This window comes from Arvicola amphibius, chromosome 1, assembly GCF_903992535.2.
Source record: "Arvicola amphibius chromosome 1, mArvAmp1.2, whole genome shotgun sequence".
Taxonomy (NCBI): domain Eukaryota; kingdom Metazoa; phylum Chordata; class Mammalia; order Rodentia; family Cricetidae; genus Arvicola; species Arvicola amphibius.
The window spans coordinates 26424704-26450206 of NC_052047.1; the positions used below are offsets into that span (position 1 = coordinate 26424704).

Consider the following 25503-nt stretch of genomic DNA (forward strand, 5'->3'; position numbering starts at 1 on the left):
CCAGTTCAGGAGCAGAGGGTTGGCTCCTAATCAGGTGAGAATGCCCAGTTCTGAACTGAATTCTACGATTTATGTGGATGCCACACAATAAACTACTTCTTGGAGGACTTCCTTCAAGTACTTCTGTAAGCTCACATAGCCATTCTGCATTCTGGTTCTAAACTGTCAACTTCCTTGGGTGGCGCTGGAGAGCAGGCCCATGCATGCTAAGCGCTCTTACCATCAGCTATGCACTCAGTACCAGACTGTACCTCTGAGCACTGATCCTTTAAGTATTTAAGTACTATCTCACTCTTATAATCCTGAGGCCAGAAGCCTTTACTTTGCTGTCACTGCTTTTTTATGGTAACCGGGGAGACCTGTGTCAAACCTCCCTTCCCTTCTTCCAGAGTCAACCCCAGGTTCTCCTAATGCGGTTGTTATGCAGTTGTGTACCCCCGCCCCCCCCCCGGGGTTTCTCTGTGTAACTGGAACTCGATTTGTAGAGCAAGCTGACATAGAACTCAGGAACTTTAATTCCTGCTTTTGCCAGGAATTAAAGGTGTACGCTACCAGTACGCCGCCACCACCTGGCTGTTACTAAGCTTTTTTTTTTTCTTTATTTTATTTATTATGTATACAATATTCTGTCTGTGTGCATGTCTGCAGGCCAGAAGAGGGCACCAGACCTCTTTACAGATGGTTGTGAGCCACCATGTGGTTGCCGGGAATTGAACTCAGAACCTTTGTTTTTTTTTTTTTTTTTTTTTCTAAAAAAAGAACCTTTGGAAGAGCAGGCAATGCTCTTAACCACTGAGCCATCTCTCCAGCCCGTTACTAAGCTTTTAAGACAAATATTTATTTCCCATTTGTTGTCTGAGTCAAGGGCTGAAACTGTCTAGTCAGTGGTCATATGGTGCCTGCCAACTTTGTGGGCTTAGTGTAATACATCATACTGAACAGGGTTTCCCTGTAGTTTCTAGAGCCTGTCCTGGAACTAGCTCTTGTAGACCAGGCTGGCCTCGAACTCAGAGATCCGCCTGCCTCTGCCTCCCGAGTGCTGGGATTAAAGGCGTGCGCCACCACCGCCCGGCTTGAACTAAGATTATTTTGGATCATGAGTTTACAAATTTCAGCCCATGTTTGTTTGGTTTGTTGTTTTGGAACCTTGGCGAGGAAGAGCATCACGGTGGGAAGCTTGTGGTAGTTGCCTAAAGCTGCTCACTTAATGATTACCGGGAAGCAAGAAGCTGGAAAAGCCCCAGACCAAATGTCTCCCTTAAGAAGACACCCTGACTAGGCTCCACCTGCTAAAGGTCCCACCACCTCTAAACAGTGTCAAAAGGACTTTTGGAGGACAGCTGCTGGACATGCACTAGTGTGTGTCTCCATCTTTGGGAATTGGCATTTTTTTTTTCATTCACTGAGTATTTCAGTGGCATGTGTATGCCTGTCCTAGAAATTGACTGTTGCTGAGATAAAACAAGATGTCCAGTGCGCTGGGGTTATGTACGTCCTAGCTGGAAGTGATAAGCAATGAACAAAGACACCAGGTGGTGGTGACTGAGAATAAAAGGAGACATCAATCCCCCTCTTTTTTTTTTTTTTTTTTTTTTTTTTTTTTTTTTTTTTTTTGGTTTTTTTCGAGACAGGGTTTCCCTGTAGTTTCTAGAGCCTGTCCTGGAACTAGCTCTTGTAGACCAGGCTGGCCTCGAACTCAGAGATCCACCTGCCTCTGCCTCCCGAGTGCTGGGATTAAAGGCGTGCGCCACCACTGCCCAGCTTCAATCCCCCTCTTTATTCTCCATTTTCTCCTTAGAGACCAGAAAGTCTATCAAAGCACCCTGTCACTATTCCATACTAGGGCCATTTAAAGCACTGAAGCTAATTCAGTCATTTGCCCAGCACACACAAGGCCCTGTGTTCAACCCCTTCCACAGGGGTGGGCGATCCCACAAGACAAAAATCAACAACGAAAACCAACCTCCTCACACACACAAAACCACCGGCCATGCGAACACTACAAAGGACTGTTTAGCAAAGACTTACTAAGGGCAGAAATTCAACTTTACTCATCTTTGCATACTCAGGACCTTGTACACGTTATAGGGTATTTGTGGGAGGTCTCCAGAGAAAGAAAAGCCACGCTGAGTGTACATGATTACTTAATAGTTCCAGGTCAAGCATGGTGGCCCTTAGCCAGGAATGCTAATGTCTAAGGGCAGAGACATTTCCCGTCTCAAACAGAGCAATCTTATACTTCCTTTTGTTCTAGTTTATCCTTCAACAGATTTTTACTTGGTCTATATTCAATGCTACTTCCTTTCAGAAACACTCGCGGAAATAATTTTATCAGCTACCTGGGCATCTCTTAGCCCAGTCAAATTCATTAGTCATTATGTAGGCACTCAAAAGCTTGTCTGTGTATGAAAAAACTGGACCACTTATGATTCCTGGGAAGCTTCCACATATGCTATTTTACACCACCCATCCCTTGAGACAAGTGCTGTTTAGCTCCACATCATCCCAAACAGCCTTTTATATGCTGGGACCACATGTTAACCTGTTCTAGGGATTCCCCTCTGTATGCTGTGAATGTTGTATTACCATTGGTTAGTAAAGAAGCTACCCTGGCCTATGGCAGGGCAGAATATAGGCAGGCAGGAAATCAAAACAGAGATGAATATAGAGTAGGTGGAGTCAAGAGACACCATGTAGCTGAAGGAGACAAATGCACAAAACCTTTCTGGTAAGCCACAGCCTCATAGTGATACATAGATTAATAGAAATGGGTTAATTTAAGATGTAAGAATTAGTTAAGCCTGAGCTAACAGGCCAAACAGTGTTGTAATTAATATAGTTTCTGTGTGATTATTCAGAGTCTGAACAGTCTTTGCCTACACCACGGCAGACAAATGTAGCTGATGAAGTCCTAGTCAGGGTGGTTTTCACAGTGTGCTAGAATTTTATTTTTTATACAGTTGTTAAAAGGATCTAATATACTATAGTCATTTGCCAGGTTTACATATTAACTCACTTGATTTTAGATTACTTATTGAAGTAACAAAAATCTCACAGATTTACAACAAAAATTTAAAAACCAGGCAGGGCTGGGAATGTAGCGTATTTGGCAGAGTGCTTGCCTAGCACCACAAAGGCCTGGGTCCAATCCTCAGCAGGTAGGAAGGTCAGAAATTCAAGGTTACCCTCAGCTATAGATCAAGTGTGGGGCATACTTGGGCTACATGTCACTGTCTCAATAAATAAAAACTATACCACTCGCACTTAATATTCCTCTACAAGCCAGGGAAATGAAAAACATTTACGTATTTTAAGCAAAACATACTTCCAAATGCAAATAATGATTATACCAAGGACTTACACTGCATATTAAAAGAAACTAATGGGGGCCAGAGAAATTGCTCCATGTTAAGAGAATGCAGTTCTTCCAGAGGACTTGCATGAGTCCCATCACCATATCAGGCAGTAACTCCGCTCTAGGAAACTCCTGACACCTCTGGTCTAAGGGCACTGATATTTACATGCACATACCCATACATGTAAACACACTTAAAAATAAAAAATCGAAAACAAATGGTCAAACTGATGCTGAGCACTGTTAATAGATGGTTCTGTTAACCAATCTGTCCATGCTTAAAAATAATTTTCACGTACCATAGTTAGGTGGGGTCTAACTGTGGGGTAGTATAGCAGAAATATCAACTCATCAAGCAACAGTAAGCCTGTCTAGATGTTAAAAAAAACCAAAACACCATGGGGACTAGTGAGGTGGCTCGGCCGTTAAGAGCACTGGTTGCTTTTCCAGAGGTCCTAGTTCAATTCCCAGCAGCCACATGATGGCTCACAACCATCTGTAATGAGATCTGGTGCACTCTTCTGGCCTGCAGGCACACAAGCAGACAGAAAACTGTATATACATAATAAATAAATCTAAAAAAACCAAACTGTAATTCTTTAGTTTCTAGGAGACACCTAGGCATAGCACAATGAAACTGTAATGGTTAACCTTCATTGTCAACTTGACAGAACTTAAAATCACCATGGAAACACACTGTTCGATGTGCTGGTGAAGGTGTTCCCAGGAGAGCTCCCTGGGCCAGGATGAGTCATCTTAGATGTGGGTGGCACCATACCATGGGCTAGGCCATGTACAGAATGAAAAGCAGAGTGAGCCTAGTACTAACATTCATTCCCCTTTCTGCCCCTGGGAGCATGACTAGGCACTCCTGCCAGAAGAAACCCACCACGTTAAGTAGCTGTGGTTGGTATCTTGTCAAGCATTGTGCAGAGTAATTAATATGCTGTGAGAGAAACAAAGCGTGCAGCGTTTCTCTAGAGTTGACAGCCAGCAAAGAACTGGTGTTATGATTGATTGCTCGTCACTTTGGGAGACAAGCCGTGCCCACTCTGCCCCATCCGCTGAGGCAGGCTGATCTTCAGCTTCCGGCCTGAGCTCGCTCTTTTTCATCTGCCTCTCCCCACTTCTCTGCTCCCCTTCCCCCTTTTCTCTCTTCCCTCTCTCCTCTTTCCCCCTCCCTTTTCTCCTTCCCATTCCATAACTCAACTAATAAATATGTAATTCTATTCTGTATGATGTGTCTATGTGCCTCCCACACACTGCACCATTCGCTGCAGGGAACCTGCACCTTCGCCGGGAACTCACTGACTGCAGAACCAGCCCGCCGCTGCGTGGCTGGGCCCTGCCCAGAGCTGGCTGTTTTCGGGACCAGCTGCCCAGCCCCCGCTGCTGGAGACCCGCAGGCAATTTCATAACATACCCACCATGTCAATGTTTTATGGAAACTGAAGATAAAGCCCAAATAACCAGTATTTTACTTTTTGGAGTGTGGGGGAGGGGAAGAAGGGGATTGCTCTGCTACTAGACTATATCCCCAGCACCTTTCTGCAGTGGGAGCTTCTTTGGCCAATAGCCTTTAAGACACCAAATGGCAAAAATAGGAGGACTCAGCCTTCTGGTTTATGTAGGAGGTGTGGCAAAGGCCGACATTGGACTGCTAAGAATCTTATAGTAGACGGCACCAATAACTAAGAAAAAGACTGAGAAAATATGGTAAATTTTAACTATCTTGATGTCTAGCTGAAGGAACGGTTAGCTAATTACACCCCACAGGGCCCAAGCAAGTAGATTATAAGAGGGAGCATCTGAATGGTGAAAGGTGGGGCATAGAGGCTATATGGATTGTCACCAGTTTATCTGTGGCCGCTTCTTTGCAAACCTATACTCCTTTCTCATAAACATGGACATGTAAACTTCTACCCACCCACTCAGTTGATTACACACTGGAGATCCAGTTTCTTAAAAAGGTGGTAGGAAGGTGCCTGCAGGTGTGACTCAAATGTTTTACAGAAATAAAAATGGTAGTGCCTGCCTACATGTGCAAAGCCCTAGGATTTCCTCACTGCTGTAGTAACAAAACACAAACTTAGCTGGAGTCAAGTAGCTGTGTACTTTCCTAGATAATGACTTAGAATACAGACCATGCAATGAGAATGTAGTTATTAGCATAAACAATACAAATATTTTAATTTTCAAATAGTGAACTATAGAAGATCAAGTAGTAACTAATGATTTATAGTCATTATTAGCATTTAGAAATGAGAAGTTACAGGTGATTATTATTCCACATGGATGCTGGGAACCAAACTCAGTCCTCTGCAAGAGCCACACTGAATTTTTTGTTGTTTTTTGTTTTGTTTTGTTTTTCGAGACAGGGTTTCCCCGTAGTTTCTAGAACCTGTTCTGGAACTAGCTCTTGTAGACCAGGCTGGCCTCGAACTCAGAGATCCGCCTGCCTCTGCCTCCCGAGTGCTGGGATTAAAGGCGTGCACCACCACCGCCTGGCAGCCACACTGAATCTTAAGCACAGAGACATAGCTCCAGCTCCATAAATGACATTTCTTTGCTAATGTTACACAACTGCCCAACAGTGACCATATAGTGGGTGATAGCTAAAGGACCATTTGTTCAGTAGTTAGTTGAACTGATTTCTCTGATGTGAAATCATTTTGTTTGAATTCTTTTCTTTTTAATCCAAACTAGGAACGTGTAACTTTTCTCCTAAAAGGTAATTTTTTTCCTCTTCCTTCCTTTCCGTTTTTTACAAATTGCATTCTCTGATTTTCTTGTCAGCTTGCTTTAAAGATATCCACGTGTTCAATATGCTCGCTCGAAGTTTGGCCCACACCAAATGATTGTTTAACCCAAATATCTGAGCAGCAAACTGGGCGGATCCTTCTGGAGAGAGTATAGTTGAACAGCCAAGACCTATTGATTCAGAAAGGAAAGGACAGAAAAATGAGTTGGCAGCTTAAAAATAAGTAAAAAACAAACTAAAGGATGATAATAAACCCAAGTTCTTATTTCTTAGAGATGCATATAGATATATGCATAAGATATAGCATATAGATATAGAATAATTAAAAAATATAAAATCTGGTTTACAATTAGCCTGTACTGTGCAATCAGATATTAGCAGATGAAGTTGTACAGAGACATTGAGACTGCATCTTGGGATCTGGGGTATACACGCAGTACTGATAATCTTCAAGGTCTTACCACTGGGCAATCGAAGAGATGACCACACATCCTGAGCACCCCAGTCTGCTGTGATGGGGGGACAGCTGATAACTGGATATGCAGTGTTACCAGACATCACTGGGCCCAAACCATTGCTTCTGCCTGCCACTGCGACAAATACAGTAGGTATGCCATCCCCTAGGGAAATTACAAGATAACCAGGTAATTTGTTTTAGTGACAGTAACAGTAGGAACAGAACAATCCTGGGCAGATGAGATAGCTCTGTGGGAAAGGAGGACTTTGTTTCCAAGTCTGATGACCTATGCTTGACCTCTGGAACCCATATAGTTGGAATTGACTCTTGCAAGCTGTTCTTTAACCTGCATGCATGCTTGTGGCATATGAATCTACACATACCTATACAATAAAAATAAAATTAAATCCCTTAGTAATCTGCTATGGAAAAAGTATCTAAAAAATAGTTGCATACATACATTCAAAATTAAGATTCACTTTGTTACCTAACTGTACAGTAAATAATAACCTAAGTAGAATAGGTCTGGCCATTTTGAGATCTATGGTATAAAGGCAATGTGAAGTAGGTGAGGGAATGTATGGTTCATAGCTTCCTTCTGTTATGGCTGCTTAGACTCAGCAACATGAAGGCCCTACCAACTTAACGGCTATCTTTCATGTTGAGCTGTCCTTCAACACGCTGCCAGTTACTCATTTAAAAGTGAGTAAAAATGTTGTGGCTACTTCCCGAATCCACAAGATCTGGGTGCTGGGGTGCATACAGTAAAGCACCCACAGCTAACGTGCTTAGGGTGCTCGAGTCTATAGGCTCAATCATTTCCAGCATCAAAAGCCAACAGCCAAAGTGCATATACAAATTTCCAACCTGACATATTTACATAGGGTCTTATCTAGCCCAGGCTCAGCTTGACCCTCCAACTGTTAGGACTATATGTGATACCTGTTCTGGGTTTTATGTGGTGTTATATGTTGAATCTGAATTTCTTGCATGCTAAGTAAGCACTCCACCAACTGAGCTATATTATAACTCAATCTGCATTTCTGGAGAAAGAATCCAAGTCTTAATTAGTTTACTCAAAGTACTGGGAAGCATTCCTCCCATGATTAAGTATACTTCTGTAGTAGTCACTGAAAGAATCAAACATTTTTCCCTAGAAAAGTTTCTTGTGAATACAGACCTTTAGATCAATAATATCCTATCATTTATTTTTTTATCCTATCATTTATTTAATGTCCTATTTCATGAAACCATAGCTTTTTATTTCTTATTTCCTTCTAAGAAAGCTAACAAAGAGAAAGGCCCAGAACAAAGAAACACTGCTTCAGCCTTAGGCCTCATACAGGTGGGTAAGGGGCTCCTTTTCTTTTGAAACACACCAGAAACAATGTTCAAGGGGCGCTGACAATTAGACACGGGGACCACACATCCTTACAGGTGTAGCTCACTGTCTTTCATGCCAGAGCATCCCAGGACTGGAGCTGCAGATGACTGAGAGTGCTCTTAACCAATGAGCCATTTTTACAAAACGATTTATGACTATGTATGCCTGCATGAGTTTATTGGCATCACAGGCATGCAGGTGCCCAAAGAGGCACAGGACATCAGATACCCTGAAACTGGAGTTACAGGCAGTTGTGGGATGTCTAATGTGGGCACAGGGAATTCAACTGAGACCTCTTTCCAGCCACTTCAAACTTGTGTTTTAAGTTCTTGCTCCTTGTTCTTTTAAAGTTTTCTAATGCATCCCTGGAAATAAATATAAAAGTACAGGCCTATGTAGAAGCAGACAGATGGGAGCCTGTTCCACCTTGACTCAAGATCAGTGTGAGCTTATTTTTACTCTTTCAAAGTTGGTGATCACAAGTATGGCCACAAACAAGAAACTCTGATCTAGGGTGTGTTTATGTGGTGTTTTGGATATTAAGATGGTCCAGAGAATGAGCCTATTCCTGCTCCCTCATTTTAAAATAGGGGGTTTGACATAGAGTGGCTGCCTAAAGGATACTTGGTCTAGGGTGTTTGCTGCATATCCATATCCAGTCTAAAACATCAAATGCTTCACTCAAGAAATAATAGCTCAATGTCTAAAGTATTGAAGCAAGTAACTGTGCTGGTTGTCCTTTGTGTCATGTTAAAGCAGTCTTTTGCCTTCTTTCCCCCATCTTTTATTAGGGTATAAAAGTGTATGAAAATTAAAAACGCATGCGAATTGAGCATTGGCTGAGCTACCGTCCAGATACTACCATATGTCTCTGTGTTTCTTTCATATCTCTGTTCCTCCTACCTAACATTTCTAATCACATGCCCTGGAATGTATGAACCAGCCGGCTGGACCACAACAGAAGTCACCCAAAAACATGGCTTACGACAAGGCATGCCACATGATTTTCCTTGGAAATATGGAAAGGCTCTTTTAAACATTATTATTCAAAAATAATATTTTAAATTCTTTTATCAAAATCAGAAACAGCCAAAATTCCTCATTTATTTATAAAGTTTACCTTCATACTCTGCTTTAATCCTCAATGTCTCATCTGGTCCTTTATGGGCAGATGTCACTCGGAGTTCACACGGAATCCCGAAGTTTACACAAGCCTTCTTAATTTTCTCACAGTGACCAAGGTCAGAAGCTGAACCCATCAGCACTACAACCCTGCACTGACTGTCTGACTTCAGAAGCAACTAGAGGAGAAATGGGTATGAAAAAGACAAAAATGGGTACCACAAGAAGTCAGTGTAAGAGAGTATCTTTTTTTTCTGTGTGTGTATATACGTGCGCGCGTGTTGAGTCAGGGTGTTACATAGCTGAGGATACTCACTCTTGCCTCTCTGCCTCCAGCACCGAGACAGCTGGCTTCTCTATCTTTTCCTTCCCTTTTTTGAAAGGGTTGTGTCTGTGCAGCCCCGGACGACCTGAGCCTCACAGGCAACTGAGCATGATTTTCAGCCTCTGGTGTCCTGAGCGCTGGCTCACAGGTGAGCACCATCACATTTGGTTTTATGCAGTCCAGGAGATCAAACCTAGGGGCTCATGACTGCTAGGCAAGCACTTGTAAACTAAGCTACAGACTCAGCACATATTTTTTTTTTTTTTAATTTTCTGAGACAGGTCTCATTACATAGAGCAAGCTGGCTTTAACCTCAGAGATATGCCATCTCCCTTCCAAGGGCTAGGATTAAAAGTGTGTGCCACCATGCACAGTTGGCATTTTCTTTCTAAACAGACCAAAATTAAGCAGAACAAGAAGATCATTAAAGTAATAGTAAGAATCTTAGACACAGTGGCACACACCTTAAATCCCAATACCAAAGAGACAGAAGAAGGTAGATTCCTGGGAGTTGGTGGCCATCCCAGTCTACATTGCAAGGGCCTGTCTCAAAAAAGAATGAACACACCCCAGACCTCTGTATAATGCATAAATTTGTTTGTTTAACTTAAGGTAGGGTCTGTGGATACACAGTTCAGACTTGACTCAAACTTGCAATCCTACTGCCTTCTGGGTCCTAGGATCACAGGCATACCACCTTGCCTGCCTGCCAACAGATAAGACTTTTTACCAGACAAATTATGTTTACTAATTAATGAAGAAGATAATAAGCACTTTAATATTCGGGGAACAATAACAAAGTATTTTATCCCAGGGGTTTCAGCATTCTGTTGAACCTTTAAAGCATAATCAGCCAAATTAGGTTAGGTTATAAATTTGTCAGTTGGCCACTTTGCACTCTATCTACACACATAAGTTGGAAGTAATCTTCTAAAAAGTGATTATGATTCACAGTCGTAATACCACAAAAATGAAGGTGACACATGGAGGCTAGAAACAGAGCCTCAGGCTCCTACACAAGAACAGTGAGCAGCAGAGTTCTGGTGAGGGAGCATGGCCGGGACCTGTCTTTCAAAGTCACTGAAAAGAGGATACAAATGCCTTTAATCCCAGCAGGGAGCCGAAGCTAGCTTGGTCTACAGAGGTAGTTCCAGGACAGGGTCCAAAACGACAAAGAAGCCCTGCCTCAAAAAACAACAACAACAACAACAAAAAAAAAACCCAAAAAAACAAAACACCCCCCAACAACAACACCCCCCCCAAAAAACACACCCCGCATAGTTTCACTTAATCAGGTTATCAGGTTGTCCACACTGGCCTGAACCTTGAAACTTCATATCTTGGCCTCCAGAAAGGCCAAGACTGTCAGCATCCTGGAAACACTGTTTGCTATGTACAAACGTGTGGAATGCAGAGGACAGCATAGATGCTCCTCAGGTGCCAGCCAACTTTTCCTTTAATTTAAAAATATTAATTTATTTGTGTATATATGTCCACACAAATGTGAAAGTCGGAGAACTCTGTGGATTTGGCTTTTTCCTTTGACCTCTATTATACGAGACTTTGCAACAAGTGATTAAACCACTGAGCCATCTTGTTGTATCTGTCTTTTTTCTTTCTTTTGGAGGCAGGACTGTCTGTGGCCTGGAACTTTCCAAGTACGCTGGCCACCATGGGAAGCCAGGGGTTCTCCTGCCCTGAATCCCAACCTTGGGACTGATTACAAATGCCACCACATCTGGCATTTTCTTTGTTGTTTTATATGGGTGCTGGATAATTAGAGCCAGGTCTTCATGCTTCAAAGCAGGTAAACACTTTAAAAACTACCGAGCTACTTCTTCAGCACAATGATGTCATCAAATAAAAAACTAACGTTTTGTTTATTGCAGGTTTACCAGAGAAGAATTACCTCCACTCGATCTGCAACCCACTCAAAGTTTTTCTTTACCATCTGGAGTCCCTCCGGAGTTACTTCCTTGAGGTCCCGGTAAGACTGGAAAGATACAAAGTTAGATAATCTTATCTTGCTACCCTAAAAGACTTGCTTAAGTAGAGCTTATGACAAGTTCGCAAAATGAGATGTGTCTGAAGATGCACCCTGCTGTACAAATGTTTTCCCAATAAAAATTTTCTGCAGCAAAGGTAAGTTATGCTTTTCATTTAAGGTCCAATGCTTTTATTAGCAATTACAAGTAACTGACTTAAGCCCTTGAGACTTGCTATGTAGAGTCCCAGATTTGTTACTTAGTCTTGATATTGTGAAGATACTTATTAGATAAACAAGGACACGTGCTCCTTTCCTGTTTAAGAATCAAAAGATGACAAATACCTGCCTTAAGTATTCCTTACTACCACAGGAGAGTTCTGTCTACTTTTACTTTTGGTACTTGTGTGTGCTAAGCATGTGCCCTGCCATTGTGCTGTATCTCCAGCAGAGAGAAATGATTTTTGAAGGCAAACACTTAACAATATATCAGACTAATATCCCTTCCCTTTTCCCTCACCACTGCCACAACTTGATCTTACAAAGTACTACATACCTGTTTGTCTTTCTGCTGGCTCCGATCTCCCGATGGCCAGAGTCTCCAAGAATCATTATCAATTACATCAGCAAGAACAATCTCTTTGGTAGTTACATCAACACCAAATTCAATCTAGAAGAGGCACATTATAGGAAATGATTTGAAAAAAAAAAAAAATCACACACTACTAAGGACATTTCTTATTTACAAACTTCATTTTTAAACCTTATTTTATCAGTACCTTCATATCAACCAGCGTGCAGTTCTGAGGCAGCCAGGCTTTCTCCAGTATTTCAAAAATAGCTTGTGTAGCATGACTCATGATGTCCACTTCAGTCTGGCCTATAGCAAGTCCAGCAAAACAAAACTGTGCAGCAATGAGTTGCTCCTCAGACCACTGTGGATCATTATTGGCATCATCCTGAGAATAAGGCAAAGCAGTACAAATTCACTTCAATCTTAGAATTTCAAATTTTCCAGAGAAAATAGAGTTCTCTTTTTCCCGGAATGTGTTCCTAAGAATTGAAATTTTCACCAGACAGTGGTGGTGCACATCTTTAATTCCAGCACTCGGGAGGCAGAGGCAGGAGAATCTTTGTGAATTCAAGGTCAGCCTGGTCTACAGAATGAGTTCAGGACAGGCAGGGCCACACAGAGAAACCCTGTCAGGAAAAACAACGACAACAACAGAATTGATATTTTCAATATAATTAACCTTCTCTCAGAACATCCTAAAATTCAACTTTGTCTATTTGAAAAATTTTTTTAATTTGTGTTATGCTACATGTGTGGAGATGACAGCAAATTCTGCTGCTCTGTAAGAGTAGTTAAGTGCTGAGCCACCATTCAGGCCCAAATTTGACTACTTTTACACACAGACAAACACACACAGTTTTTCTTTTTAGGTCTATGTGTGTTTTGCCTGCACATAATATGCCATTTGTATATTATGGTGCCTATAGAGGCCAGAAGAGAAAGCTAGATCCCTTGGAATTGGAGTTACGGGCATATGTGAACTACCATGAACCTTGAGCCAGTGCTCCTAACTGCTAAGCCATCTCTCCAGCCCCTAATTTGTTTACTTTTAATAGCTCTTTTAGGTCATTTAGATAAGAAACTTATTCTAGGTAATGAAATACTTAAACCAAATTTGTCCTCTCTCTGTAAAGCAATTTTTATGTAATGAATGTTCTGTCTGTATATTTGTGCATCACGTGTATCTACTTTGGATACAATGTCAATTTTCCTTTTTAAGCAATTAATAAAATGCTCATAATATGACTAAAATTATAAAACTACAAGTACTTGGGAGGCGGAGGGAGACAGATCTCTGAGTTTGAGGCCAGCCTGGTCGAGAGTTGAGTTCCAGGATAGCCAGGCAGGGATACACAGAGAAACCTGTCTCAAAAATCAACAAAACAAAAATCAAAACACCAGTGTCTCATTACATAGCCCAGACTGGTCTTGAAATAGTAATTTTTCTATGCTCCTTTAAATTTTATTTCTCAGTAAGTATGGGTATTTTCCCTGAATGTATACCAGAAGAGACCATCAGATTCCCTTGGACTGGAGTTAAATAGTTGTAAGCCACAAATGTGTACTGGGATCAAACTTGAGTCCTCTGGAAGAACAGTCAGTACCCTTGACTGCTGAGTCCTCTTCAGCCCCTACCTTCGTTCCTTAAATACTGGGCAGGAATACAGGTGTGCACCACCAGGTCCACCAAGCATCTAAATCTTTTCTTGCTGTGGGACAATAGTTTTACCCTGTAAAGATTTGTTTCTTGTATTTGTTTAATGAAATGCTGATTGGCCAGTAGCCAGACAGGAAGTATAGGTGGGGCATCCAGGCAGAATGTAGAGGTGGGGCAATGAGAACAGGAGAATTCTGGGAAGAAAGATTGAGTGTGCAGTTGTCACCCAGACACAGAGGAAGCAAGATGTGACTGCCTCGCAGAAAAAGGTACCAAGCCACGTGGCCAACACAGACAAGAATTATGGGCTAATATAAGTTATAAGAGTTAATTTAAGTAATAAAAGCAATCACCTTGAAGAACATCTCCACTTTTGGTGGGTAAAACTTATACCCCTCTTTTACACCAGGGTTCCTTTTGAGAAAAGATCCAGTTGCTATTCTTCGGCACACCCATTCAATTGGAATCATTTCACATTGGGGTGCAATGAAAGCAGTCTCCCCACATTTCTTGGTGAAAGCAGTCTTGATACCTACATATTAATGATAAAAGGGTAAAATCAATAAATTTTTCTTTAAAAATTAATAAGACCTAAAGAATAAAGTTCCTTTTCAATTTATTCTGAAATATGTATACACCGCAGGGCCAGCTCCCTCTTTACAAGGTTTCTGGGGGATAGAACTCAGACAAGTTAGGCTTGCATTGGCTTAGCCATCTCAAAAACAAAATAAAACAAAAAAACAAAAACAAACAAACAAACAAAAAACACTTCTATTAAAAATAAAGTTCACCATGGGATTAGGGGCTCAGAGGTTAAGTACTTATTGCTATCCTAGAGGACCAGACTTTGGTACCTACCACCCATGATTGGAGGCTCACAATCCCTTTTAACTCCAATTCCAGGGCATCCAATGTTTCTGACCTTTTATGGCACCTGCACTCAAATGCACATTCCCACATGTAGTATACTTTGTGTCTTAACATATAATGCTTGCCTGAAGATCAGAGTGCAAAGCTAAACCACTAGGGGGCAGGCATTGGTGGCTTATGCTTTTACTCCCAGCACTAGGGAGGTGGAGACAGGAAGAGATATGGCAGGGTGGAGAGAGAAATATAAAGCCAGAGGAGACAGGAGCTCACTGCATTCTGGAGATGCAGTCAGAGAAGGCAATCTGAGGACAGGATTGCCCTTTAGTCTGAGCATCGGTAGAGGTAAAAGGTCTCTCTAGTGACTGGCCACTCTGCTTCTCTGATCTCTCAGCTTTCATCCCCTAATATCTGACTCTGGGTTTTTTATTAAGAACAATTTGAATTCATGCTACACCCATACACAGATATACATTATTAATAATAAGATCATAAAAAGGCTAATAAAATAAAATGTTTTCAATTAGTTATCAAAATAGCAGACAGTTTCATTTTAATATCACAGAGCAAACCATACAGTAGATCTAAAGACCCAAGCTTAGCATGTTTCACCCTCCACCTATGAGGCTTATTTTAAACAAGACACCCTGGTCTCTCCCCTCTTTACTACTGATTATCTAACTTTGTAGAAGGCACATAAATCATCCAAGTGGTGTTAGATTACCTCTAAAGCTAAACGGAGTACAGAAGTCTCATGTCCTATAGTCCAGGATTGTGATTCACTCCTGTTTAAAGAATCCTTGAAATAGCATCCATCATATGTGCTCTTCTGTTTCTTGTGACTGTGACTGAAAAGCTAAGCCAAAGAGCTGTTTGGGATGGGACTCTGGAAACTAACTACCTCTCTGATGACAGTTTAATTGTATAGTGCTCTAGGGCTGGAAAGGTGGGTCTGCACTTCTTCCTCTTGCAGAGCTGGGTGTGGTTCTTAGCAGCCATATGCAGTTCACAACCACCTCCAATCTAGTTCCATGGGCCCAGAAGCCCTCTTCAGATACCAGAGGACTCATGCATGCATGTGGCACCCCGCCACCGCCAGCTTCAGCACATACACATAAACTTGGAAAACAAAGCCTCATGATCCAATAAATAATAAAAAATCCTAACTCTCCTCCTTCACTTCAGTATTCTGTATACTGGAAGAAAAATAGTTTTTCAAGGTGGACCTCGTAACTAAGTTCAGTCCAGTCACTTAGAACACAAGGACAGGAAGGCACAGCTGCTACCTTCCAATACTTCTCAGCATTTATAAGCAGAAGCAGGACTGCCTCCAATAGGCAGAACAAAGAGCAACTGTGCAGCACTCCAGGGAGTAAATTTAGATCATTACTTAGGGCTGCTAACACCAGGAAGGCTGCCTGTAGAGTTAAATTCCCTAAGGCTAAGATGGCCTTGCAGAAGAAAATTACACTGATGATTCACAGAACTGAAGACTACAGGAAACTGTTAGTTTCTTTCCCTTAAATTCTTTTTTCTTTGTGGGAGGTGGGTTTGAATGCTTGTTCCCCAGTTGGTGGAACTGTTTGGGATTAGGTGTGGCTTTGTTGGAGGAGCTTGGCTTTGATGTTTCAAAACCCCAAGTTATTCCCAGTTAGCTCTCTCTGCCTCCTATGTGTGGTGTAAGCTCTCAGCTACTGCTCCAGTGCCCTGCCTGCCTGCCGCCACCCGGCCACGACAGTCATGGACTCTACTCTCTGCAACTGTACACCCCAAATTAAATACTTTCTTTTATAAGTTGCCTCAGTCATGGTAACAGAAAAGTAACTAAAACTGTGGGAAATATTGGAGATTATATCACTGAGCTATCCCCATCCTAAAGTTTCTTTGAACCTAAAGACCATTACCTCCAAACCAGTTAACTATTAGAGTGAACTTTAAAAACTCTTGCCTTGATTTTACTATATGCAGCTTGGCCTGTGAGACAGTCCCAAACAGGTTAACTCAAATACAGCCATCTCCCAGAGAAAGTCACAGGTAATTATAACATGTTTTTGACCCAAATAATTTCTCCCCACGAAAACGACCAATATGAAAGACACAAAGGGAGCACTCACCGGCATCCTGTAACAGCTGAAAAATACAGCTGGTGATCTTATTGGAGATTGCAGCTTTGCCTTCCAGGTGGTTCTTTCTGGCTGCATTTCCCGCTGTAATCTGGTCCTTGGACTGCAGGAGGACTCTTCCTGGACTATCTAACAATTCATAGACTTCTTTTGTCTTACCCTCATAGAGTTTTCTCCCAATGTTCAGTACTGTGGAAATAAAATAGAATTATATCAGATTAAGGAAGATTTCCTAAATATCAAAGAATCAGCTAAAATGTTGAATCACGGCATAGACAGTGATTAATATAAAAAATTTATAAAAACCATTTGCATAAACTTTACACTTTTCAATGTAATTTTCTCATGTATCATCACATAATTTTGTTAGTGTACTTATGTTAACTACAGATCAGAAAACGAAGGCTCAAAGTTGAGGTGACACATTTAGTATATGCCGAGCTACAAATAATCCCACATCTCCTGAATCAACATCATGCTTTCTCTATCAGCTTGTCTCTGAACTAAAACAACTAAAATTAGTGTAACCATATAGTTGTTGTAATTCACAAAAAGCAACCCAGGAGAGAAAGATGCTGTGTGACGGGGCTCAGGTGGAGGGGTTATACTGGGAGAAAGTAAATGGGAAAAGGGGGCAGGGGAGGCTGGCCTCTGGGTACAGGAGTGGGAGAAGAGAAGAGTCAGAGACAGACAGACAAAGAGATGGGAGGTAGGCAACCTGAATACTAGCAATAGTATTTTTGTATACACAACTATAATACATTATTTAAATTAATTTACAGGAGAAAAATGCTTTATTTTTCTTGACTTTTCATAACAAGTTAAATGGGAAAATTCAGAATAATTTATTGATTTCCATTTTTTTAAAATTAATTTGTAAGAGGCTCCTTCACTCATCTGAAAAATCTAGTAGGTGGTGGAGGTAGTGACAGCGGAGCTGGCATAACACTTAAAAAAGGTCTGGGCTGAAAGTCTAGTACCCGTCGGGGGCCAGCCTCAACCAAATACCTTTCTCCAGAGTGGAGGTGTGGAAATTTAGAAATGTACTGAAAATTTGCCTGTGTTCAATTTTCCAACAGCTTAATATATCCCTAACCCCAAAAGGTAGGAGTAAAAAGAACAAAAGACTGCATTTACATACAAATTGAAAATCATGGGCTACATTCTTCACACTCACAACCTAGACCAACCACTCCCTGGGTCGAATCCCAAGTTACTTCCAGAAAGGGAACTGGAAGTTAGTTGGATCCTTAGACTTTTGCTTTAGGTGGAACCAACTACTTCCCATTCCAGGAGCCAGCACAAGGGACAGCAGCTAGCCACACCTGTTGACAATAGCCTTGAAAGAGTGGAACTCTTTGATTTATAACTAGGTGGGACCTTTGTTTGAGTAACCTTGACTGAACTAGAAACAAGTCCCAGATTCTTTGGGCCTCCCCAGTACCAAATGAAAAACAAATTCCCAAACCAAAAGACATTTTTATGAGGTTCCGTTTTGAAGCTGACCCCACCCAACTCCTAGGCTAGACTTAGAGACAACAGCAGGCTTTCTTCTGTTTACATTTGGGTTAGTTAGCCCTCGGGAAAGAAGTACTTCAAGTCTCCACCGCCAGTCAGTACCCTCTCCACTGTGGAAGTAGGAAACTACCAGGAAATGAATACAAGAGCATTTTCTTTTTCCCTGAGACAGGGTCTCACTCTACAGTCCTGGCCAGGCTGGAAGGCTCTTTGTAGACAGACCAGGCTAACCTTGAACTCAGAGGTCCCTCTGCCTTTCCCTCTCCCAGAGACTGAAGCTGTGCACAGCCAGATGGGCGGAGCACTAGACTCCACACTGGGATGATTCAGATGAGAACAACAAGTAACCAAAGTTTAAAGGTGCAGGGAATTGCTTCTCATGTTTCCACAACACATTTATCCTCAGTACTTTCCCAGGGTATTCGTGTGCCAGGATGATGGACATAACAGCAAATGAAATCTAGTTTCTGCTCTCAAGGGACCTGAGTATTGAAAGAAACTGTCAATAAATAAGCAACCATAATAAAAATAACACAAAGTAGAAACTATGTGATCCCGCATTCACAGCAGGACCACCTTACTTGCATCAAAGAAGCCCAGAACAAAGTAAAAGTGCATGGAGGCCGGAAATATGATCAGAATGTCACACAGGAAAATTAAAAGTGGCAAGACCAAGCAGCAAGTGTGGAGCAGGTCAGCAGGGCTGAGCACTTAGTGCCCTGGTCACGTGCAGACTGGTAGTGGTCAGAGCAGCAGGAAATAAAGTGGAAGAGTTAGCAGGGAGGCCAGTCAGAGACACACAGTGAGACCCTGCTGGGAACAAACAAAAATAAACCAAAGAGTTGATTAGGTCACACCAGCAGCTGCACAGGAAAACAATTAAGTGTCCAAGAAGGAAATCAATGGCCTAGCGTTGGATCAGAGTTCTTAAAGATGGATGCAGGAGGGAGCTGGAGAGATGGCTCAGTGGTTAAGAGCATTGCCTGCTCTTCCAAAGGTCCTGAGTTCAATCCAGCAACCACATGGTGGCTCACTACCATCTGTAATAAGGTCTGGTGCCCTCTTCTGGCACGCAAACATACACACAGACAGAATATTGTATACATAATAACTAACTAACTAACTAAACACATAAATAAATAAATAAATATGGATGCTGGAGGCAAACCCTTGTAGGATTTTTTTCTTGAAATAGACTGCAGGGGGAGACATGACCACAACCATGTGAGCTGATCTTTGGACTGGACCAAATTAAGTTCCGGAAACACTAGTTTTACAACCTGTTACTCACACAGTATACTGACTCAAACTACCCAGAGATATTCCTCTAAGAGATTTCATCCTTTCTTGTAGTTTAAGACTGTAAAGAGGCCATCTTGTTAAAACTCAGTAAGCCACCAGTTACTTGCCCTTGAGCATCTGGAATTACAATCTTAATTAGCACTAAATAAATGTAATTTTTCTTTTTTGCCACCTAGGTTCAATTTGATTCTGGGTAGATACTTGCGATAAATAATTTGGTTAAAAGTTTCCACTGTTGTTTAATAATCTAATGTCTAGAAGAATTAACAGTTTTAAAAGCCCTGTAGGATATAGCTCCAGTTTTGGGCTCTAAATTTATTTATTTCCTTTCTAGAACTCTTTAATTTTTATTTATTATAATTTACTATTTATAATCTATTCATTATAACTTATTTAACTTTTAGTTTCTAGAACTCTTTTTGAATCTAGAACTTCTTTAAATTTTCTGTCCTTAGGCCGGGCGGTGGTGGCGCACACCTTTAATCCCAGCGCTTGAGAAGCAGAGGCAGGCAGATCTCTGTGAGTTCGAGGCTAGCCTGGTCTACAAGAGCTAGTTCCAGGACAGGCTCCAAAGCTACAGAGAAACCCTGTCTCGAACCTTCCCCCCAAAAGAAAAAAAAAATTATCTGTCCTCTTCCCAGGCCTTCTGCAAACCTCCAAGTAGGCCTGACACACGGCCGCTTTCCACCTGGTCCACTGCTCATTTTTATCAGCCATGTGAGAACCAGGAGATTGCTGAGTACTAAGAAAAGAGCAGTAGGCAGGCTTAATACATTTAGAAGAACTGATGTGATGCGGAAGACGAAAGGGTTCTAGTCAAGACTTGTACTTAAAAAGGGGCTGAGTAGATGTCTCTGCAGTTAATGACATTTACTCTTAATTTCCAATCCAAATTCAGTTCCCAGCAGCCACTGAGTGGCTCACATTCACCTGTACCCCAGCTCTAAAGCAGGACCCATGAGCACCTGCACTCAACGTGCACATAACGACAGATACTCAATGACCAAAAGTAAAACAGGGACTGGAGAAGATGGCTCAGCAATTAAGATCACATGCTGCCCTGCAGAGAACTCAGGTTCAGTTTCCAGGTCCCACACGGTGGCTCACTTACAACATCCTAAACTCCAGTTTCAAGGGATTTGAACATCTGCTTCAGACCATTATCAGCACCAGGGACACATGTCACATATGGTGCACAAACATACAAGCAGGCAGCTCTAGTCCCAGGATTTGGGAGAAAGAAACAAAAGTTCAAGTCCAGACTCTGATATGAGTTCCTGGTCAGCCTGGGCCAAATCTCAAATAAAATAAAAAGGCTAAAATGAATTAAGTAGAAAACTAAAAGTTTCTATCCAGTGTTCTAAAATTTACCCAAATCTATTATTTATCACCTAGTCTCTGTTGATTTGGGGCCCAGTCCCAATCAACACACCCACGAAAACACTCTTGTAATGAAGGCTTGGAGAACACTGTGGAAGAAGGGGCAAAAAGATTGTAAGAGCCAGAGGAATGGGGCCTGCTGTGAGACTGTCTCCCAGTGACATCAGAAGCTATACCCATAGTCTTACCAACATGACTGTCTGCGTGTGAGCTGAACAAGAAGGGGGTACCAACAGAAATGCCAGAGTGAATAAAGAAACATCATGGGGCTGCAACCCTACACCAAGAGCTATAGGCAAGTGAGGAGAGGCGTCTTAACACCAATTGGTTGCCTAGTGCTAAATGGTCAGCCTCGAAAACAGATGACAAACATTCTAAGAGCTGAGTAGGTTTTATTTAATATATATGTACATGTAGATAAACACATACATACAATAACAGTTAATAAAAAGGCCATGAATTTAAGGAGAGTGGGAGGGTGTTTCTGAGAGGGTATGAGGGAGGGAAGGGAGAAGTGTAATCATAATCTCAAAAATTAAAAAACGAACTATAGAAAAACCAAAAAAAGAAAGAAAAAAATGTGCAGGAAGCAGATACTTCAAGTATCAAAATAACTGTTAAAAAACTAATAGACCATTTTGGGCATGATGGTATGTGCCTTTGATCTCAGCAAGATATGTGAGTTCCAGGCTAGCCAGGGATATATGGAAAGCATATTTCAACACCAACACACACAGACCAACCCCCAAATTAATAGATGAATTCAAACAGGGACAGAGGTCTGACTGGTTAATGGTATTGAAATTTAAGTCTTAAAAACAAACATTTTAGCACCCCGTTGTCCAATAAGGACAAACACACAACATACTGAGTCAAAAGGTGGCGCAAGCTTTTAATCCCAGCACTCGGGTGACAGAGTTAGGAGGATTTGTGAGTTTGAGGCCTGCTTGGTCTACAAGAGATAAGTTTCCAGATCAGGTTCTGAAAGCTACAGAGAAACACTGTCTCGGAAAACAACAACAACAACAACAGAAAAAAATCAAAAGTATAAGAGCAGTATTTATTAAAAAGGCATTTAATTCGGGTTCTAGGGGACCAAAAACACCCCAGACTTCTCAAGCATACTCCCCAACATAGCATTCTCTCACAAGAGAGTGATGGCACTGAAGAGGAAAATTCTAGAGATTTTTTTTAATTTATTTATTTATTATGTATACAATACTCTGTGTGTATGTCTGCAGGCCAGAAGAGGACACCAGACCTCATTACAGATGGTTGTGAGCCACCATGTGGTTGCCAGGAATTGAACTCAGGACCTTTGGAAGAGCAGGCAATGCTCTTAACCACTGAGCCATCTCTCCAGCCAAATTCTAAAGATTTTTACTACTTTTGAAATACAGGCACCCGGATCTCAGAAAAATTCTGGGCCAAAGTCCCAATTAATGAAGCTATAGCACCGCTTTGTTGTTGTTTTTCGTTCTTCGTAAGTGGGAAATAATATGCTGGGGCGCCAACAACTTACGTCACTATCTAGAAACTTTTATTGTGGCCCACGACAGCGTTTTATTGGTAAAAAGCAATAAACCACCTTTCCGGAGGCTCTAACTAAGCAGAGACAAAATGGTAGCGTACCTAAACTTATCAAACAAAATGTGAGAAGTTTTCCTTCGATTTTGGCGATCTCCAAAGTTATCAAGGCGCCAAAGATTACCTATTAGTACAAACCGGTACTCTCCCATACCCGCTCCCAAAATGCCAGGCTACCCTGGACTACAAATCAATTGACCAACACAAAATATGTGGACCTAGCGTCATATTATTAAATTATATGCCTAAACTAAAGGAGATTATTGGCGTATGAATCTTAACAGAATAAACAAACTTTGGGTTAAAACTTCTGCTAGATTTTCATGACTGTTTATCTACCCAAGATTATAGGCACTTCGTTAGTTTTAGGCCATTTCTCCTCCGGGGCACCTTCCCAACTTTGCTACTTTCCTCCGCTCCCGGGGAATTTTCTGGGAATTTCAGGAGGCCCAGGGTGCTTGGTGTCCAAAGCACGTCTCCCTGCACGTACACCACGTGTGCAGTATCTGGACTCATGGCGCCACCGCGGGTAAACCAGCCGGGCACTGTACCAAGAGGGCTGCAATCCGACCCCGGAGCTGCACGAGTCCACGCCAAGCATACAAATCCCTGCTGGAGGGTGTGTGTGTGAGGACACCAGCGGGTCAGAAAGCCTGCTACTCACCCTCAGCTGTCGCCATGATCCTAGGTGGGATGAAGGTGCAAGACGGCGCGGGAAAGTGAAGCAGCGGTCGGTAAAACAAGAGCCAGCAGAGAGGCTCCGGAGGGCGGGGGAGGGCGGTGCACGCGCAGTTGGAGCCGCAACGTCTGGTTAGTACCAGGGACCGGAAGGCGACCGCTAAGTACCGGACTGGCCCCGCCAGGGGCTGGAATCGCGTACCCCAGGATTCCCGCCGCGCATGCGCGCCGGCGAGACGCCGCTTCCGGCCAGCTCTGCGTCTCAGTATCAAGCGGCGAAAAGTGGCGCGCAGGCTTCGGGCTTGCTGGCCGGGAGACCATTCAGTGTTGGAGCGAACCAAGTACCGACGGCGGGGGAAACCGTGCGACCTGGGTGGGGCACGCACAGCTCAAATCTTCTGAGGGGTAAACACCACCAACTGCGCTCCTCTCATCACCGACGTCTTGGGTGCGGAAAATAACGGAGATTTCCACGTGGGGGAACACTAGGGTTCCAGGCGTCTCCGGCGGCCAGCTAGCCCCACCCCCTTGGCTCCATAGCCCCGCCCCCGTTCACCGCCGTAGCGGATTGACCGGGCGCTGGAGGCCAAGCTGGCACCGCCCCTTTGAAAGCGCGCGCCGCCGCAGTTGCGAGAACCTAGCCCGCGGGGAAGCAGGAGGCAGTCGGCCGCGTGAGCTTCTGCAGCTTACTAGAGCCCAGCAGACAGCTGGTTGGCGCTCGGACCACGCCGCGGCAGCAGGTCCGTCCACGTGCTTTCGTCGGCGCCATGGACATGGAGGAGTCGGGGATGCGTGAGGAATGTGGCGTGTTTGGGTGCATCGCTTCTGGAGAGTGGCCCACGCAGCTAGATGTGCCGCATGTGATCACTGCAGGACTCGGGGGGCTACAGCACCGGTGAGCAACAGGATGAGGGGTGCAGTGTCAAGTCTTTGCTCAGCTCCGCGAGCGGCTTCCCAGCTCTGGAGACCGCAGTACTAGGAAGGTAGAACTCACGAATCAGGACCAGTACCTGCGCTGAGCATTGACCAAGTGGGCGTGGGGTACGCCTTGTCTCATAGACGTTAACCTAGCCTGTCGAATTCCTCCCTAATGCTCATTCTGGTTAACTCCAAGAATGTGCACCTCTCCTGCGGGGTTGCTTGCACTAGCCAGGTTGGGAGGGGATTGTTCAGATCTCCTTAAACCTAGAACTGTTCTTGAGATAAAGTTCTATAAGGTGGTGGTGGCTGGTGAAGGTCCATCAACACTTTTAGTCTTTTGCGCGTGGCCTCCAGCTTGCAGAATCTTTATTTGCAAAGGCAGAGCTAATGAGCAGATTGTTAGCCTGAAAGCAGTTATCGATTTGGGGACCCTAGAGTTCAAACCTAGGGAAGCAGGTCTAGTTCGTATTCAAAATGAGTCACAGTGGTATTAGATTTCATATACATTACCTTCATAGGATGAAGATTGATTGGTAAAGTGTTTGGGTTTTTTGTTTTGTTTTTTTTTTTTGATTTTTCGAGGCAGGGTTTCTAGTTCTTGAAGACCAGGCTGGCCTTGAACTCACAGAGATCATCCTTCCTCTGTCACCACAGCCCGTTTCTGATTGGTAAACTTTTAAATAATAAATGAAAAGAGTAAGAGCAATTAGCAAACTCACTTCTTTAAAGGGAGAGAGGAGGAGTGCTTGATGTCAAGATACATATTGACTTGGAAAAACTGGGAGATGCCTTCGAGGAAACCAAACCAAAACAACAAAACCTTTGCTGTCATAATCTCTCTGTTTCTTACCACCTGACTTAACGGGCAGTTAGTATAAATCTATTGAAGGAAATAATACAGGGTTTGTGTGTTTCCCCAGAATCTCACAATGGAGCTGAGCAATGACATCAGCGGTGTGGGTGCCACAGGCATCAGTGCATTCCTAGTGGTTTCCTCTCCCTCACCAACCTTACCTTTGCCTTTCTCACAGTCCTAAATGTTTGTTTGCAGTTTCACAAGCTGCATACCTTTTGTTTATTAAAAAGCGTCCAAGAGCCAGCACTCACCGACATCTGCCTGTCTCTGCCTCCCAAGTGCTGGAATTAAAAGCATGTGCCACCACTGCCAGACTATATTACATTTTAAATTATTGAGATCTGGGAATGTGCTCAATTGTTGAACACTTGCCTAGATTGGTGAAGGCCCTCAGGTCAGTTCTTAGTATTTGAGAGAGAGAGAGAGAGAGAGAGAAAGAGAGATTTAAATCTGATTATGTGATTCTGAGGAGCAGTTGCCTATACCACTTTCAGATTTATTTCAAATATCACATTAGGAGCAGTGAGAATGGAGCTAGAGAATCTTAGACAACAGAGGGAAGTGACTCCATCCTTTTTTCTCCGCTGTGTTTACATTGTGGTCAGTTACTCAGAAATTTCCCTCATATACTTCATTTGTCTTTCTATTTCTT

General features: G+C 42.7%; 2 protein-coding genes across 2 annotated transcripts in view; one reads left to right on the plus strand and one right to left on the minus strand.

The window, feature by feature from the left end:
* Positions 1 to 3379: 3379 nt before the first annotated feature.
* Positions 3380 to 23076, minus strand: Paics (phosphoribosylaminoimidazole carboxylase and phosphoribosylaminoimidazolesuccinocarboxamide synthase). Its single transcript, XM_042054771.1, has 9 exons — positions 23061 to 23076; positions 16601 to 16798; positions 15445 to 15585; positions 13973 to 14151; positions 12168 to 12347; positions 11945 to 12058; positions 9078 to 9258; positions 6578 to 6736; positions 3380 to 3510 (listed from the first exon to the last, which is right to left on the minus strand). The coding sequence occupies exons 1-9, from the start codon at positions 23074 to 23076 to the stop codon at positions 3380 to 3382; spliced, it is 1299 nt and encodes a 432-aa protein (XP_041910705.1).
* The window catches only part of LOC119808541 (amidophosphoribosyltransferase-like), a 30792-nt gene continuing 28209 nt past the window's right edge, over positions 22921 to 25503 (plus strand). The window contains exon 1 of the mRNA XM_038321066.1: positions 22921 to 23969. Within this exon, the coding sequence (XP_038176994.1) occupies positions 23842 to 23969 (128 nt within the window). The 5' untranslated portion in view covers positions 22921 to 23841. The remainder of the gene's footprint in view (positions 23970 to 25503) is intronic.

Excerpts from the sequence above, each read along its gene's own strand:
- Paics (XM_042054771.1), bottom strand. Across the intron at positions 14,152-15,444 it reads CAGCTCTGCAAGAGGAAGAA|GTATCAAGACTGCTTTCACC; the intron begins GTGCAGACCCAC and ends ATTAATATGTAG. Across the intron at positions 3,511-6,577 it reads ATCTCTTCGATTGCCCAGTG|TGCCCTTAGACCAGAGGTGT; the intron begins GTAAGACCTTGA and ends TGTAAATATCAG.